General features: G+C 39.4%; 2 protein-coding genes across 4 annotated transcripts in view; one reads left to right on the plus strand and one right to left on the minus strand.

Annotated features, from left to right (window-relative positions):
• Window positions 1-704: 704 nt before the first annotated feature.
• Window positions 705-15,506, minus strand: part of LOC100998573 (olfactory receptor 4D5) — a 126,473-nt gene continuing 111,671 nt past the window's right edge. For 2 of the 3 annotated variants that reach the window (XM_031652840.1, XM_017949052.3), the window contains one exon: window positions 705-7,706. In XM_031652840.1, coding sequence (XP_031508700.1) covers window positions 6,720-7,676 — 957 coding nt within the window. In that variant the 5' untranslated portion in view covers window positions 7,677-7,706 and the 3' untranslated portion in view covers window positions 705-6,719. The remainder of the gene's footprint in view (window positions 7,707-15,506) is intronic. The other variant, XM_017949054.3, reaches the window with a different exon arrangement.
• Window positions 3,418-4,493, plus strand: LOC100999278 (olfactory receptor 6T1). Its single transcript, XM_017949056.3, has one exon. The coding sequence runs from the start codon at window positions 3,447-3,449 to the stop codon at window positions 4,416-4,418; it is 972 nt and encodes a 323-aa protein (XP_017804545.1). The 5' UTR covers window positions 3,418-3,446; the 3' UTR covers window positions 4,419-4,493.

Raw genomic sequence — 15,506 nt, forward strand, 5'->3', positions numbered from 1 at the left:
CAGGTGGATGAAGGACTTGAGGAAGGTGTATGGTATGCCCTGGCAGGGAAGTTCCATCTTACAAAAGGGAGATAAGATGATTTTGATGATTCCATCAAATGTAGGAAAACAAGCAAAATGTAGTAATGCCATAAGGGAATACTTACTGAGGACTGATAAAATAAGTATGTATTTATATGTGCTTCTGGATCTATAACTGGTTAGTGGTTAGAAATAAAGTGTATGGGGCTGGGTGCGGTGGCTCATGCCTGTAATCCCAGCACTTTGGGAGGCTGAGGCAGGCAGATCACAAAGTCAGGAGATCGAGACCATCCTGGCCAACATGGTGAAGCCCCATCTCTACTAAACAAGTGAAGGTGGCACATGCCTGTAAATTCCAGCTACTTGGGAGGCTGAGAGGGAGAATCCGAACCCGGGAGATGGAGGCCGTGAGCCGAGATCGCGGCCACTGGGCACTCCAGGCTGGGTGATAGGCAGAACCACCGCACAGCAGCAGCAAAACAGCAGCAGCAGAAAGAAAGAAAGAAAGAAAGAAAAGAAGGAAGGAAGGAAGGAAGGAAGGAAGGAAGGAAGGAAGGAAGGAAGGAAGGAAGGAAGGAAGGAAGGAAAAGAGAGAGAGAGAGAAAGAAAGAAAGAGAGAGAGTAGAGGAGTAGCCAAGCGAAAAGTATAATGGCACGCCTTTGTTACAGGTAAACACTCCATTTCTATGTGATATCAATGCAGCACATCCTAAAATAGAACTTGAAGGACAAGAGGAAACAAGTTTCAACAACTTATTCAATATGGTGGGGTGTCTCCATCTTCTGGGAATGGAGAGTGGTGATTAGGACTATAACATCTACTGTCCATTGCTCCGGAGGAGGCGCTGAAAGACTTTTGGATAAAACTCAATCTATCCCATATCCTGGGGGATGTTTTCATTTTATCAGGATCAAATCTTTAAACTCTAACAATTCATTTCTATATGTAGAATTCCTATCATTAGTTGACAGATGAAGTATGATGACAAGTGGAAATTGATATCAAATCAAATTTATAATCACAAACTCTCTCATATAAGATATTGTGGTTTAGCAGTTAATAATTCAGGCTCTGAAATCAGACTGCTAAAATTTTATTCACTGACTCCAGTACTCATTAATGTGGGTCGTTAATCCCTCTAACCCTAAACCTTGCCTGTACGATGGAGAGAATAATAATGTCTACCTTGTATAGTTGCTGACACATTTCACAATGAAATGAATAGAAAGTCTCTGGCATATAGTAACTACTCAGTAAGCTCTAGCTGTTATCATTAGGAGCATCATTATATTACAGCATTCTAAATCTATATCCTTTTTTTTCCCTTGATAGGTTCAAGTTTCATGGTCTTATCTACTAGTGCCATAGACACACACCAGAGTCAGATAAGCTTAGATGTGTATCTTAGCTTTATGTTTGAGGGTGGGTTTTCTTTTTCCCACACTGTTCTAGTTTGCTCAATTGTAAAGTGGATAATAATAATAGTTATCTAACTGTGTAAATTAGATCATTATGTCCATCAAAAATGTGTGCATGTACACCCCTCAAAGTTCTAATGCCCTTCACTGATTCTCATCTTGTTAAGCAGTATTTTTAGTGCAAAATACACAGGAACAAAAACCATTTGCAACTATAATAAAACAATTTCTAACTGTGTGACATTAAGCAAATGATTTAAGGCATTAAGATTATTTTGAGGTTGAAAATGACAAAATTTTAAACATGCATATATAGAGATGATATTGTTATGGTCTGGCGTTATGAGAGACAGCCAGCCCACTGATGAGGCTCTCCAGAACTGATAAGCAGTTATTCAGGTTGGCAAAGGGAGGCTGGAGAACAGACTTTAGTGCATATATTTTGTAACAGTAGCCACAAACTGATTTTGTGTGTTTGACTGACTTCATAAGTTACTTTTAATAATATTTACCTGATGCTTTGAAAACAGCCACGGTAGCACATTGTCCTAGTCTGAAATGATTATGTTATCCTGAAATAGTGCGCTGGCCTCCTTTGCTGGGTTTTATTATGGTATTTCTTTGATTTTGGAGACGCAAGCCCTAGACTAGCAGAATGAAGCATTAGTATTACCTAGCTACTTAAATGCCAGACTTATTCTTTCCAAAATGGATGTAAACAGAACATGCCTCTCTTCTTCATCCTTCAAACCTGGATTCCTTGCCTCGGTTCAATACTATCTGTTAAAGTAGCTTCAGACAGAACGGAGAATGTCTGTGCTCCTCTTCTTTAACACTGTTGGTCTGAAGTCATAGATATTCCTCAGGGAAACTGTCTAAACTCTCAACACTTCATTCCTTGTCAATTAAACAATGTCACTTGATGCTCATTTTCATTCTTTTTGTCTTAGAATATTTTCCATTTTCCCTAATTAGTCCGAATCTATGTGATTCTGAGTATTTGGTGCTAGATGTTAAAAAAAAAAAAAAAACCCAAGATCTCTAATTGGCTAATGAAACCCAGTCCTTCAAAACATGTAGATACGTTTTACAGGATTCCAAAAGCTCCAAGGACAAGATGAACATATCTCCAAATTAAGGCAAAAGTTGAGAAGGCATGTTGATATATACTATCTCCTTTGAGACCATTCTCCCTTATTCCACATTTTATACTGTTAGAATATTGAGTGAGTTGAAGCTGAGAGAAGCTGGGAAGCGTTCCACCAGAAAGAAGGATTTCTAGCATTCTACAGGAGTCTGGATAGGGGGGAAAAAAAGAAAAATAACACTTTATGACAGGACTAGGGCTTTGCACAGTCCAGTCCTATTTGGCTTCGTGGCTGACTAATGAAAATTAAATCTCTGAGGATACCGAGAGCCCAGATTTTTAAATTCTGTTATTTTATGTCAAGCCGGGACACAGAAGGACCATAAACACTAAAATAAGAGTTCTTAATACCAGTAAAATTTGTTCATGGTGCATTTATTCTGCAAAGTCTTCTCTGACCCCTCTACTCCTCTGGATTGCTCTAAGACCACACTACTCACACGGTTCTCTGCCTTACCACGACAGTATCAGTAGCATGCGTCGGAGCCACAGAAGCTCGGTATGAAATCCTGCCTCTACCACCTGTTTCCTACCTGATCATAGACGAGTCACTCAAACTCCCTTTTCTTACCTTTGAAAACAGTAAAACCTAGTTTTAAGAGTAGCTGGGAGAAGAGATACTGTGCACGGTGTAAATTTTCGGATACATAATTGATGTTCAATATTGCCATGCTGCTTGCTATTGTAATTTGTTTCTCTCTTTGTGCATCACTTGCAGACCAAAATATAGATCACCATATTCTCAGAATGTAAGGAAGTGTTGGGTATTCAATATTATTTTACCGATTGGTTAAATGATGATTGGTAGCTATAGACCAGTTACAGAGTTCTGTTCCATTTCCCCTGCAGCTGACTGAAGATGAACCCTGAAAACTGGACTCAGGTAAGAAGCTTTGTTCTTCTGGGTTTTCCCAGTGGCCACCTCCTACAGTTCCTGATGTTCCTGGGGTTAATGACCACCTACATTGTAACAGCCATAGGCAACCTGCTAATTATTGTGCTCAGCTGGATAGACCGACGCCTGCACACACAGATGTATTTCTTCCTGCGGAATTTATCCTTCCCGGAGCTGTTGCTGGTAACTGTTGTGGTTCCCAAGATGCTTGTCGTCATCCTCACGAGGGATCACACCATCTCATTTGTCAGCTGCATCATCCAGTCCTACCTCTACTTCTTTCTAGGCACCACTGACTTCTTCCTCTTGGCCGTCATGTCTCTGGATCGTTACCTAGCAATCTGCCGACCACTCCACTATGAGACCCTGATGAGTGGCCATGTCTGTTCCCAGCTAGTGCTGGCCTCCTGGCTAGCTGGATTCCTCTGGGTCCTTTGCCCCACTGTCCTCATGGCCAGCCTGCCTTTCTGTGGCCCCAATGGAACTGACCACTTCTTTTGTGACAGTTGGCCCTTGCTCAGGCTCTCTTGTGGGGACACCCATCTGCTGGAAATGGTGACCTTCATGCTCTCTACGTCAGTGTTACTGGGCTCACTGACTCTGACCTCAGTTTCCTATGCCTGCATTCTTGCCACTGTTCTCGGGGCTCCCACAGCTGTTGAGCGAAGGAAAGCGTTCTCCACTTGCGCCTCGCATCTCACAGTGGTGGTCATCATCTATGGCAGTTCCATCTTTCTCGACGTTCGTATGTCAGAGGCTCAGTCCAAACTGCTCAGCAAAGGTGCCCCCGTCCTGAGCTGCATCATCACACCCCTCTTGAACCCATTCATCTTCACTCTCCACAATGACAAGGCGCAGCAAGCACTGAGAGACGCCCTGGGGTGGCTCAGGCTCACTGCTGTGATGAAACTGAGGGTCACAAGTCAAAGGAAATGATCTTATTAAATGGGAGATTAAATGTTTATTGAAAATTTTTTAAATGTGCGGAAGTTTAAGGGATGTAGGCAACACTGTGCACTTTTCTCAGCTAATGAAAGAACAGTCTTCTTAAATATACAACATGATATATGGTGGTAAACCTTCATTTTCCCTCCCTACAACCTTCCTTGTGCCTCCTCCTCCCCACAGAGAAGGCTGATCCAATTGGTTAAATTTCTTTCAAGTGGGATCCCTGGATTGGAGAGCACATGTGAGCATGTGACCTGCATACAGGAAGGCTCCTCTTTCTCTTCATGTGTGTGCTTAAACACTTTTCTTACTGCATCAGTCTCCTGTGTCATGTAGCCAATCAGAAGATGCTGAAATATGGAGATTCAAATTTGGAGCTCAGTGGGGAGTAAAAGGGCCTCTGAGGTCTTCCAAACTAGACTGGGTATTGCAAATAAAATTAACCAGAACCTCTGTATTATTAGAAAATCCAATTCTGGCTGCAGTAATAAATGGTTCTCTGGTTCACGTTTGTTATTGCTCCCTATGTAACTAGCAGCTCCTATAGGAATCTCACAAAGGAAGAATGTTAAGACCAGTGAAACATTTGGATAGCCCTAATTCCTAAGTCAAACTCTACTAACAAACTCAAATATGGCAACAATCATTTAATCATTCCTTTAAGAAATATTATTAAATCTCTAATATGTTTCAGACACTGTGCCAGGCAAGGCTCCAACTAGGGTGAACCAAGGGAGATGTCTACAGAATACATTTTAAAGAGACATGCACTTTCAGGGGAGTGTAAGTGCAGGGTCAGGCTACTTACAAACTCAATAGTAAATCCTTACTCAGTGTTGACATGAGGCGCCTATGTTGCTGCACCCTCATCTAGGCTGTGGTGCTAGGCTTGGAGAATACAGTATTAAGTAAGCTAAACGTGGTTCTTTCTTTTATAGAATTTAGAGCATAGTGGGTGATGACTGACAAAATATATTAATAAATAAATTCATAAATCAGTATGTAATTGAAATCTGTGATAAATATTTTTGAGTTTTGTTAGAGAAACTAATAAGGACAAATTAATTTGGATTAAAGATCAGCGAACACGTCTTTGAGGAAGAGACCTTTAGACCCAGGATTGAGATTGAGCAAGAGTTTGCCAGGCAAGGATGAAGAGAAGAGCGTCTCAGAGGTAGCAAAGAGTATTTGCAAACTCAAGAAGTAAGGAGAGACTGACAGAAGTAAATGTAAATAGAGGGTTAGAAAAGAGTGGAGTTAGAGAAGTGAGATTGGAGAGGTGGGTGGAAGCCAGGTCAGACAACATCTTATCTATAACAGTCATGTGGATTTTTTTTATGGCAATGGAAAGCCTCTGAGTGGTTGTAAGGGAGTGAATGACCAAGTCATATTTTTAAAAATGAATCCAACGCCAAGTCTATCTATGATGTCAGTATAACTCACGATGATATAAACTCTATCCATGATGACATAAACCCACAGATCCTTAGAATCTATAAGAAGTTTTAGGTATTGTTGAGCACTTGGGCTCTGACGTTGTACAGACTTGGGTTGGATTCCAGAAAACAAGCTCTGGAGCCTTAAGTAAGTTATTTAACGTCTCTAACTTGTAATTGACTCATGTTTAAAGTAAAGATGATACCTACCTCCTAAGAATTTTGAGAAAATTAAAATAAATAATAAAGGTAAATCACCTGGTTTTTGGATGTGTCTGGAACATCGTAAGTTCTAACTAAATGTTATTTATATGATGATGATGATGACACTGATAGCAACAACAGTGACCCTAGGAAACTATGAAGAAGAAAGTGATTTGCCCAAGGTAATTTCCTTTTTCTTCATTGGCGAACATTCAATCAATCCATCAGTCTCCATTGGGACTCAGGGTCCAATATTTCAAGAGGACCCCTGTCTCAAAGAATTTTAAAAATATTATAAGGTCTTCCAATGTATTTTGTGTCCAAAAAGTGACATCAGGAAAAAGACACCAGATTTACTAGTTGAAACTTTCTCAGCAATGCCAACATCATTCTTACCTGGGAAGGTGGTCTCTGAGCCAAACAGTACTTCTGCATAGAACTTGGTACTTTTTATCTAGGAGGCACTTAGAAGCAGTTCTAAGACACTCATCCCATCTTCTATTGTGGCTAAGAGTTCAGGTCACCAGAACCTGATTGAGGTTAAGAACAATGGAGAAGCAATAGGCATAGAGTTTTGTCTACTTTGAGGGTCCTATCCAGCAGGCTAATACCCTGAAGCATCTTTCAGATTCTCAGGTCACTGCCTCTGCTAAGGTAAGGGTCTGCACTCCAGGGGACCAATAAGGTCCTTTTTCCTCCTCCACAGCTTCTTCATGGCCATGATCACTTCCTTGTTTCTCAGGGTATAGATGGCAGGATTCAGCATGGGGGTGACAATTGTGTATAGCACAGACACTGCCTTGTCCATGGGGAATGTCCGAAAAGGCCTTGCATAGATGTAGATGCAGGGCACAAAGATTAAGGTCACCACAGCAATGTGAGAGGCACAGGTGGGCAGGGCCTTGCTGCGGCCCTCCCGTGAGTGGCTTCGGAGCATGACTAACAGTGCTGTGTAGGATCCCAGAAGCACCAGAAAACACATCAGGGTCACCAGGCCATTGTTAGACACCATTAAAAGCTCTAAGACAAAGGTATCTGTGCAAGCCAATTTGATCAGCTGAGGCACATCACAATAAAAGTTGTCCAGCTCGTCAGGCCCACAGAATGGCAGCTGGATAGTCAATGCAACCTGTACTATGGAGTGGATGAAGCCCCCTACCCAGGAGGCTGCCATGAGGAGTGCACAGACAGTCTGATTCATAATGAGTGTGTAGTGCAGGGGCTGGGAAATGGCAACGTAGCGGTCATACGCCATGACAGTCAGCAGGAAGATCTTGATGCCTCCAATGAAGTGGAAGAAGAAGAGCTGAGTCAGGCATCCACCAAAGGAAATGGTAGGGTTGCCTGAGAGCAAGTCGAGCAGCATCCTAGGTGCCGTGATGGAAGAGTAGCAAAAGTCCAGGAAAGAAAGATTGCCCAAGAGAAAATACATGGTCGTGTGCAGGTGTGGGTCAGAGGTCACTATGACCACAATAAGAAGGTTTCCCACTACAGTCATAAAATACATAGCAGAGAAAACAGTGAAGAAAAAAACCCGAAGCTCCCAAACCTGAGAGAGCCCCAGCAGAACAAATCCTGTTACCTGGGAGTGATTTGCTGGATTCATCTGGTTGGTATGATCTTGTCAGTGAACCTGCTAAGAAAAAAGGACATATTATTCAAGGGATCTGCAAATTTCTCTAAAATAATTCCCTCTGCTTCCTCTGTGAAATTCTTCACTCTTTCATTTTCCATAAGGAGAATGTTGTAAATGGTTCTGCAGGACACCAAGCATTTGAACATCATGTATTGGTGATATCAAACTCCAAAGGCATAAAACTCCGGATAGCAGTCATACTATTTTTGGTTTACGAGAATCAAAAAGAATAAGTCCTCAAAAATTGAAAAATGGGATGTAGAAAAGAGAGTGTTAAACTGAAAATGAATTTCGATTCTTCCAGTAACTAGTTGTGTAAACAGAAACAATTATCTGCAGTTCTTTAAGCCTCACTTCCCTCCTCTATGATAGAAAATTAACCAAAATGTCCTCAAAGTTTCCTTTACTTTAATATTTGATACTACATATGGCCTTAATTTAGAAAACCTGATGCATCCCTCCAAGCCAGACATTCAGACGAAGCTTCCATGGGTTGACATATCTCTAATATTTATCCCAAAACAACAGAAAGTGCAAGTTGTACATTATAGTCCTGAATAAATATTCAGTTGCCTTCTGATATGGCTCTATCTTGGATATACATTTTCAGGCCTAGCAGGATACTGAAGCCACGGGTAAGGATGCAGAATAGAAATCACTGGGGCCGGGCGCAGTGGCTCACGCCTGTAATCCCAACACTTGGGACGGCCAAGGTGGGCGGATCACCTGAGGTCAGGAGTCCGAGCCCAGCCTGGCCAACGTGGAAAAACCATGTCTCTACTAAAACTACAAAAATTACCTGGCGTGATGGCAGGCACCTGTAATCCCAGCTACTCAAAAACTCAAAAATTGAAAAATGGGATGAGCCGCAGGCCGAGGCAGGAGAATGACGTGAACCCGGGAAGCGGAGGCTGCAGTGAGCTGAGATCGCGCCACTGCACTGCAGCCTGTGAGACGGAGTGAGACTCTGTTTTTTTTAAAAAAAAAAAAAAAAAAAAAAGGAAAGAAAGAAAAAGAAAAAGAAAAGAAAAGAAATCATTGCCCCCTGCACTTTAAAAGGGTAGTGAAGAACTACTAGTCTCTCTAAAATTAGATAAGAAAACATGTGATAGAAAAAGCTTCCTGTCTTGTGGCTCTGGGAAACACAGAGAAACTATAGTCCCCGGGGAAACATAGGAGAAGGCAACAAGAATATTAAACTACTTCCGAATCATTTGAATGTCAATATTAATTTCAGAGACATTACCCAAAGAATAATTTTTATTCATAGGGGAAGCAGCAAGAGGAAGCTATAAATATTAATTAAAATTTTAAAATCACCATCTAAAAATGCAGAACTACCTAGACATTTGGAAACCTTCAAAATAAAAGGGGTGTTTTTATACACTTAAGTATTTTAAAACATACTCGGAAAGATGACTAAACAAACTCTAAAATAAAAGCCTGCATGTTCCTGAATAGAAATGTAAGTGTCACTTCAATTTAACTTAATATTAAGTATGGATTTCAATTATATTTTCTTTCCTTTGTCTATTCATTCAGCAAACATTTATTCAGCACCTTCTACTTACTAGGCACTGTGCTAAATACTAAGGAGTTAAAGAGTAAGCCACAACGATTTAATGCATCTGTAAGTGTGTAACACTCTGCATAGGAGTGTTCCAACACCTGCCCACCTATTAGGTTTCATCAAACCATATTGATATGGTTTGGCTCTGTGTCCCCACCCAAATCTCTTCTCGAATTGTAATCCCCACATGTCAAGTGAGGGACCTGGTGGGAGGTGATTGGATCATGGAGATGGTTTCCCTGTGATGTTCTCATGATAGTGAAGGAGTTCTCACAAGATCTAATGGTTTAAAAGTGGCAGTTCCTCTGCTCTCTTTCTCTCACCTGCCACCATGTAAGATATGCCTTGCTTCCCCTTTGCCTTCCACCATGATTGTAAGTTTCCTGAGACCTCCTCAGCCGTTTGGACCTGTGAGTCAATTGAATCTCTTTTTTTAAATAAATTACTCAGTCTCAGGTAGTATCTTTATAGCAGTGTGAGAGTGGACTAATACACATATGTAGCTTCTTTCACACATAAACTATGATCTAGAGCACATCAAACTACTTGAAGTTCCCAGAACTTACGCTCAACCCATGCTTCCTTGATTTCCCTTATTCATCTCTATGTATTTGTTTTGCTTTAGTTTTAATAACATTAAAACTAAATTTGTGTCTCTAAAATACACAAATAATTTGGAATTTTCAGATTCAATTCCAACATGTAAGACTTTGAAAGTCAATACTCCTATCCTTAAAACAAGAAAAAGCTGAATAAACTGAAAGTCAATGGCTTTTCTTAGACCAAGCAGAGACATGAGGTCACAGGGCAAATGAACACCTGAAAATCTAGAGAGAAATCTAACAAAATACGTACAAAATGTACATGAGAAAAACTACAACACTCTGATAAAAGAAATTTAAAAACTAAATAATAGGAGAGATATTTCAAGTTTATGCATAAGATGCTTCAATATTATCAAGGTGTCAGTTCTTCCCAACTTGATCTATAGATTCAATGCAATATCAATAAAAATCTCAGAATGTTATTTTGTGAATAGCAACAAACTGATTCTAAAGTTTATATGAAGAGGCAAATCATGTAGAATAACCAACACAATATTGAAGGAGAAGAATAAAGTTGGAGGACAAACTTCACTAGACTTCAAGACTTATAAAGCTATAGTAATCAAGACACTGTGTTATTGACAACAGGCTAGACACATAGGTCAGTTAAACAGGATAGAGAGCTCAGAAATAAATCAACAGAAATATAGTCAACTGATCTTTGACAAAGAATCAAAGGCAATACAATGAAATAAAGATAGCCTTTTCAACAAATGGTGCTAGAACTGGTCATCCACCTGCAAAAAAAAAAAAAAAAAAAAATCTAGACACAGACCTTACACCTCACAGGATGAATCAGATAGTTGGAGATTTCAACACTAGTCTGTCATTGATTAATAGATCAAGAAAACAGAAAATCATAAGAATATTGTGAACCTGTACAGCACAATCAATCAACTGGTTCTGGTTGGCATTTATACCATATGCCATTGAACAACAGCAGAATACACATTCTTCTCAAGCTCACATGGAATGTTCTCCATGATAGACTACATCATAGACCTGAAAATACACCTTAACAAACTGAAAAGAATAGAAATCATACAATGTATGTCTTCAGACTGCAATGGAATTAAACTAGTAATCAATGTGATAAAGATAACTGAGGCCAGGTGCAGTGGCTCACACCTGTAATCTCAAAACTTTGAGAGGCCAAGGTGGGAGAATCACTTGAGTCCAGTACTTCTAGATCAGCCTGGGCAACATAGGGAGCCTCCATCTCTATGGACAATAAAAAATTAGCCAGGCATGGTGGAGCACGCCTGTGGTCCCACTTTCTTGGGAGACTGAACTGGGAAGATTGCTTGAGCCCAGGAGGTTGAGACTGCAGCAAGTTATGATTGTGCCACTGCACTTCAGCCTGGGTGAGAGAGCAAGACCTTGTCAAAAAAAAAAAAAAAAAAAAAAAAAGGGGGAAAATGCCAAATATTTGAAAATTAAAAGAAGACATCTTTAAATGACACGTGGCTTGAAGGAGAAATCACAGAACAAATGAAATGTTTTAATATAAGTAATACATTTAAACGGAAATACAGCATATCAAATTTGGTGTCATACAGCAAAAACAATGCTTAGAGGGAAATGTAAGGCATTAAATACATATATTAGAAAAGAAGAAATATTTGAATTAATAACCTAAGTTTCCACCTTAGAAAAGTAGAGAAATAATCAAAACTTAATCCTAAAGAACCAGATGAAAAGAAATAAGAAAGATTATAGCATAAATCAATGAAATTAAAATTAAGAAATCAATACAGAAAAATCAATGAAACTAAAAGCTCATTCTTTAAAAAGGTCAGTAATGGATCAAACCATAGCCAAGATAGCAAAAAAAGAAAATTGATACGACACAAATTGCCAACATCAGATGAGGGGGGGTTATCATTGCCAATCTCATGGAAATTAAAAGGATAATAAAGTAATACTGAGAACAAATTTATACCCACAAATTTGATGACTTATATGAAATAAACCAATTCCTTAAAAGACCAAAACTTACGCAAGGATAAATGAACAATCTGAACAGATCTATATCTATTTTAAAAAAGAAATCAGTTATTATATAACTTCCAAAAAAAAAAAAAAAAAAAGATTGCAGCCCAGAGGCTTTTACTAGTAAAAGCTTATGGGAGGCTGAGAAAGGCGGATCACTTAAGGTCAGGAATTTGAGACCAGCCTGGCCAACACGGCGAAACCCCGTCTCTACCAAAATATACAAAAATTAGCCAGGTGTGGTGGTGAGTGCCTGTATTCCCAGCGACTCAGGAGACTGAAGCAGGAGAATCACTTGAACCCAGGAGATGGAGGCTGCAGTGAGCTGAGATTGCACCACTGCACTCCAGCCTGGGTGACAGAGAGAGACTGTCTCAAAAAAAAAAAAAAAAAAAAAAAAAAAAAAAAATCACATATTGATAAAAGTTTGGAACACTTGGATGAAAGTAAATATTCTCATGATTTTCAGAGGCTAAAAATACAGATGTCCAAAAACGAAATAAGAATTAGAAAGGCTTTGAACTTCTTTTTTTTTTTTTTTTTTTTTTTGAGGCGGAGTCTCGCTCTGTCACCCAGGCTGGAGTGCAGTGGCCAGATCTCAGCTCACTGCAAGCTCCGCCTCCCGGGTTCACGCCATTCTCCTGCCTCAGCCTCCCGAGTAGCTGGGACTACAGGCGCCCGCCACCTCACCCGGCTAGTTTTTTGTAATTTTTAGTAGAGACGGGGTTTCACCGTGTTAGCCAGGATGGTCTCGATCTCCTGACCTCGTGATCCGCCCGTCTCGGCCTCCCAAAGTGCTGGGATTACAGGCTTGAGCCACCGCGCCCGGCCCTGAACTTCTTAACAGCAGCACTGGAAGGTAGAGCAATGGAGAAATACCTTCAACATTTTAATAGAAAATGACTTTCTTCCTCAAATTCAAGAATTGGCCAAAATATTATTTGAAGGGGAAAGTAGAAAAAAAGACATTTCAGCCACTCAAGTCCTCAGAACAATTTCCAGAAACCTACTAAAGATGTGTTCTTGCAAAATAGAGCAAGCCAGGATAAAAGAAAATGTAAGCCAGGTGCAGTGGGTGCACACCTATAACCCCAGCTACTTAGGAGGCTGAGGTAGAAGGATTGCACAAGCCCAGGAGTTCCAGACCAGCCTGGTCAACACAACAAGACTCTGTCTCATACAAAAAAAGAAAGAAAAGGCTGGGCACGGTGGCTGATGTCAGCACTTTGGGAGGCTAAAGCAGGCAGATCACGAGGTCAGGAGTTCGAGACAAGCCTGGCCAACGTGATGAAACCCCCTCTCTACTAAAAACACAAAAATTAGCTGGGCATGGTGGCACATGCCTGTAATCCCAGCTACTCAGGAGGCTGAGGCAGGACAATCGCTTTAACCTGGGAGGCAGAGGTTTCAGTGATCTGAGATCAGGCCACTGCACTCCAGCCTGGATGAGAGAGTGAGACTCCATCTCAAAAAAAAAAGAAAAAAGAAAGAAAGAAAGAAAGAAAGAGAGAGAAAGAAAGAGAGAGAAAAAAGAAAGGAAGAAAGGAAGAAAGGAAGAAAGAAAGGAAGGAAGGAAGGAAGGAAGGAAGGAAGGAAATATATATGTGTGTGTGTGTGTGTGTGTGTATATATATAGTATACAAGAAAGTGACTGTATCTCAAGGATATCCACTATGTAGGCCTAGAGGACCTAGAAATGCACCTGGGGTGTTGCTCAAAAATGACTCACCGTTAAAAGTAATAGGCAAGTGAAGCGATGGATATATTAATTAGCTTGATTTACTCATTCTGCATTGTATACATATATCAGAACATTGCATCGTATCTCATACATATATACAATTATAATTTATCAAGTAAAACCAATATTTATTTTTAAAAGTAGACCCCAAAAGTCCAGTAAACAGAGGAGTCCATTGTACTTCCAAATGCGGCATGTAAGACTCATCCAAAATCTAGGCTTGTCCTGGAAAAGGTAGAGCCTCATCAGAAAATCTACATTCTCAGTATTCTCAAAAGTGCCAAACGTGGAAACAAAATTGAGATATATGGTTGTTTGTGTAAGCATATTTGACAACCAAAGGCTCCTAGACTGCATCAATAGTATTAAAAGAAAATTGCTTGTTAAAACAAGGGAATTGTGAAAGGAACATAATTATAAAATTAATTGACATACAACTGTATTTGGACCTTTTAACAAACAGAAAAAGGTCTAGAGAACTCTACCAAGAGCTTTTTTTCTGATAAGCCAAACTATAAAGGTCATACTCAGACTGCAGTCTTTTCCTCTGTATTCTCCCATTGTGGCGGTGGGATTGTGGTTCCAGAAGTGACTACCAATGGTTAACAGCAGTTTCAGTGAAGCAGTGGTTAAAAGAGAACAATTCCATCTCTTCCTCACACTAAGCAAAACGCACCTGAGTAATGAACTATAAAAATCATTCCTGAAAATAGACTCTTTACCACATTTCTACAGCCTCTGCTGGAATATAAAAATCACTCATATTTCACCAACAGAAATATTTTTCTCAGGTTACGTTCCATAATACATATAGCATAATGAGTCTGTCAAATGTCAGTGTTCAAAAAACTACTTTTATTCATAAAATTTCTAGAAACTCTTCAAATGACAGTGTGTACAATCAACATACTGTTTCTTGATAGCCAATTATGCTGAAATTCCTTTTCAGCAAGTAAGGCAGGTTGCTTAAGCATGTGGATATCTTCTGACCTCAACGGACACTGGAAAACTGACTCCACCCACAGCTGACTTTATCATGAACAATAAAGCAAGATGTTTTTAAAAAATTGTATCACTTTCAGTAAGTTGTATTTCTCAAGGAATTTGCCCATGTCATCTAAATTGTCAAACCTATTAGCATAAAGTGGTACATGATACTGTCATTCTTCATTTAATCTTTGTAGCATTCTGGTTGTTGAGCCAGAATATTAAAGAAAAATGAGTGAACCCATCTGTTAAGGTTAATATTTCTCTTACTTGATAAATATAATTAGCTGTCTTGGAGAATCAAGTTTCCCATAACATAAATATTCATCTATTTAAACAAAAATGGTGAACCAAAATTGAATACAAATTCAATAAATGAAGGGCTAGGAAAATATTAACCAGGAAAATGGTTAGAGAAGAAGCAACTGGAATAATAACATGAAGTAGGATTAATTATATATATTTTATTAACAGGTATTGAGAAAAGATATCATCTTACAAAAAGATGTAGCAGTCTTGGAGAGTTATGAATCTAACAGTGTAGCTTCAAGCTATATAAAGAAAAGTGCATTTGAATTATAAGAAAAAAATAAATAAGTCCAGATGTCAAAATCTACTATATTATATAACCAAAAAATCAGTGAGTGTATACAGAATTTAAATAACACTGTTGACCAGCCTGAACTAATAAATCCATAAAACAATGAGCTCCCCAAAACAGAAAGTGATATTGTTTTCAAATACTCGTGTGTCTTTCCCCCAAAATGCCACGTAGTGTGTAACAAAAAATTTGAATAAATTCCAAATGGCAGAGTATATGCTATACCATTACAGATTGGTAGTGAAAAATTAGTTAAAGTGAATCCACTAAGAAATTTTAAAATGTATTTTCACTAACTCTTCAG

Source organism: Papio anubis, chromosome 12, assembly GCF_008728515.1.
Source record: "Papio anubis isolate 15944 chromosome 12, Panubis1.0, whole genome shotgun sequence".
In the NCBI taxonomy this organism is placed as follows: domain Eukaryota; kingdom Metazoa; phylum Chordata; class Mammalia; order Primates; family Cercopithecidae; genus Papio; species Papio anubis.

Bases quoted from the DNA above. Each gene is read 5' to 3' on its own strand.
- LOC100999278 (XM_017949056.3), top strand. From the start codon at position 3,447: ATGAACCCTGAAAACTGGACTCAGGTAAGAAGCTTTGTTCTTCTGGGT.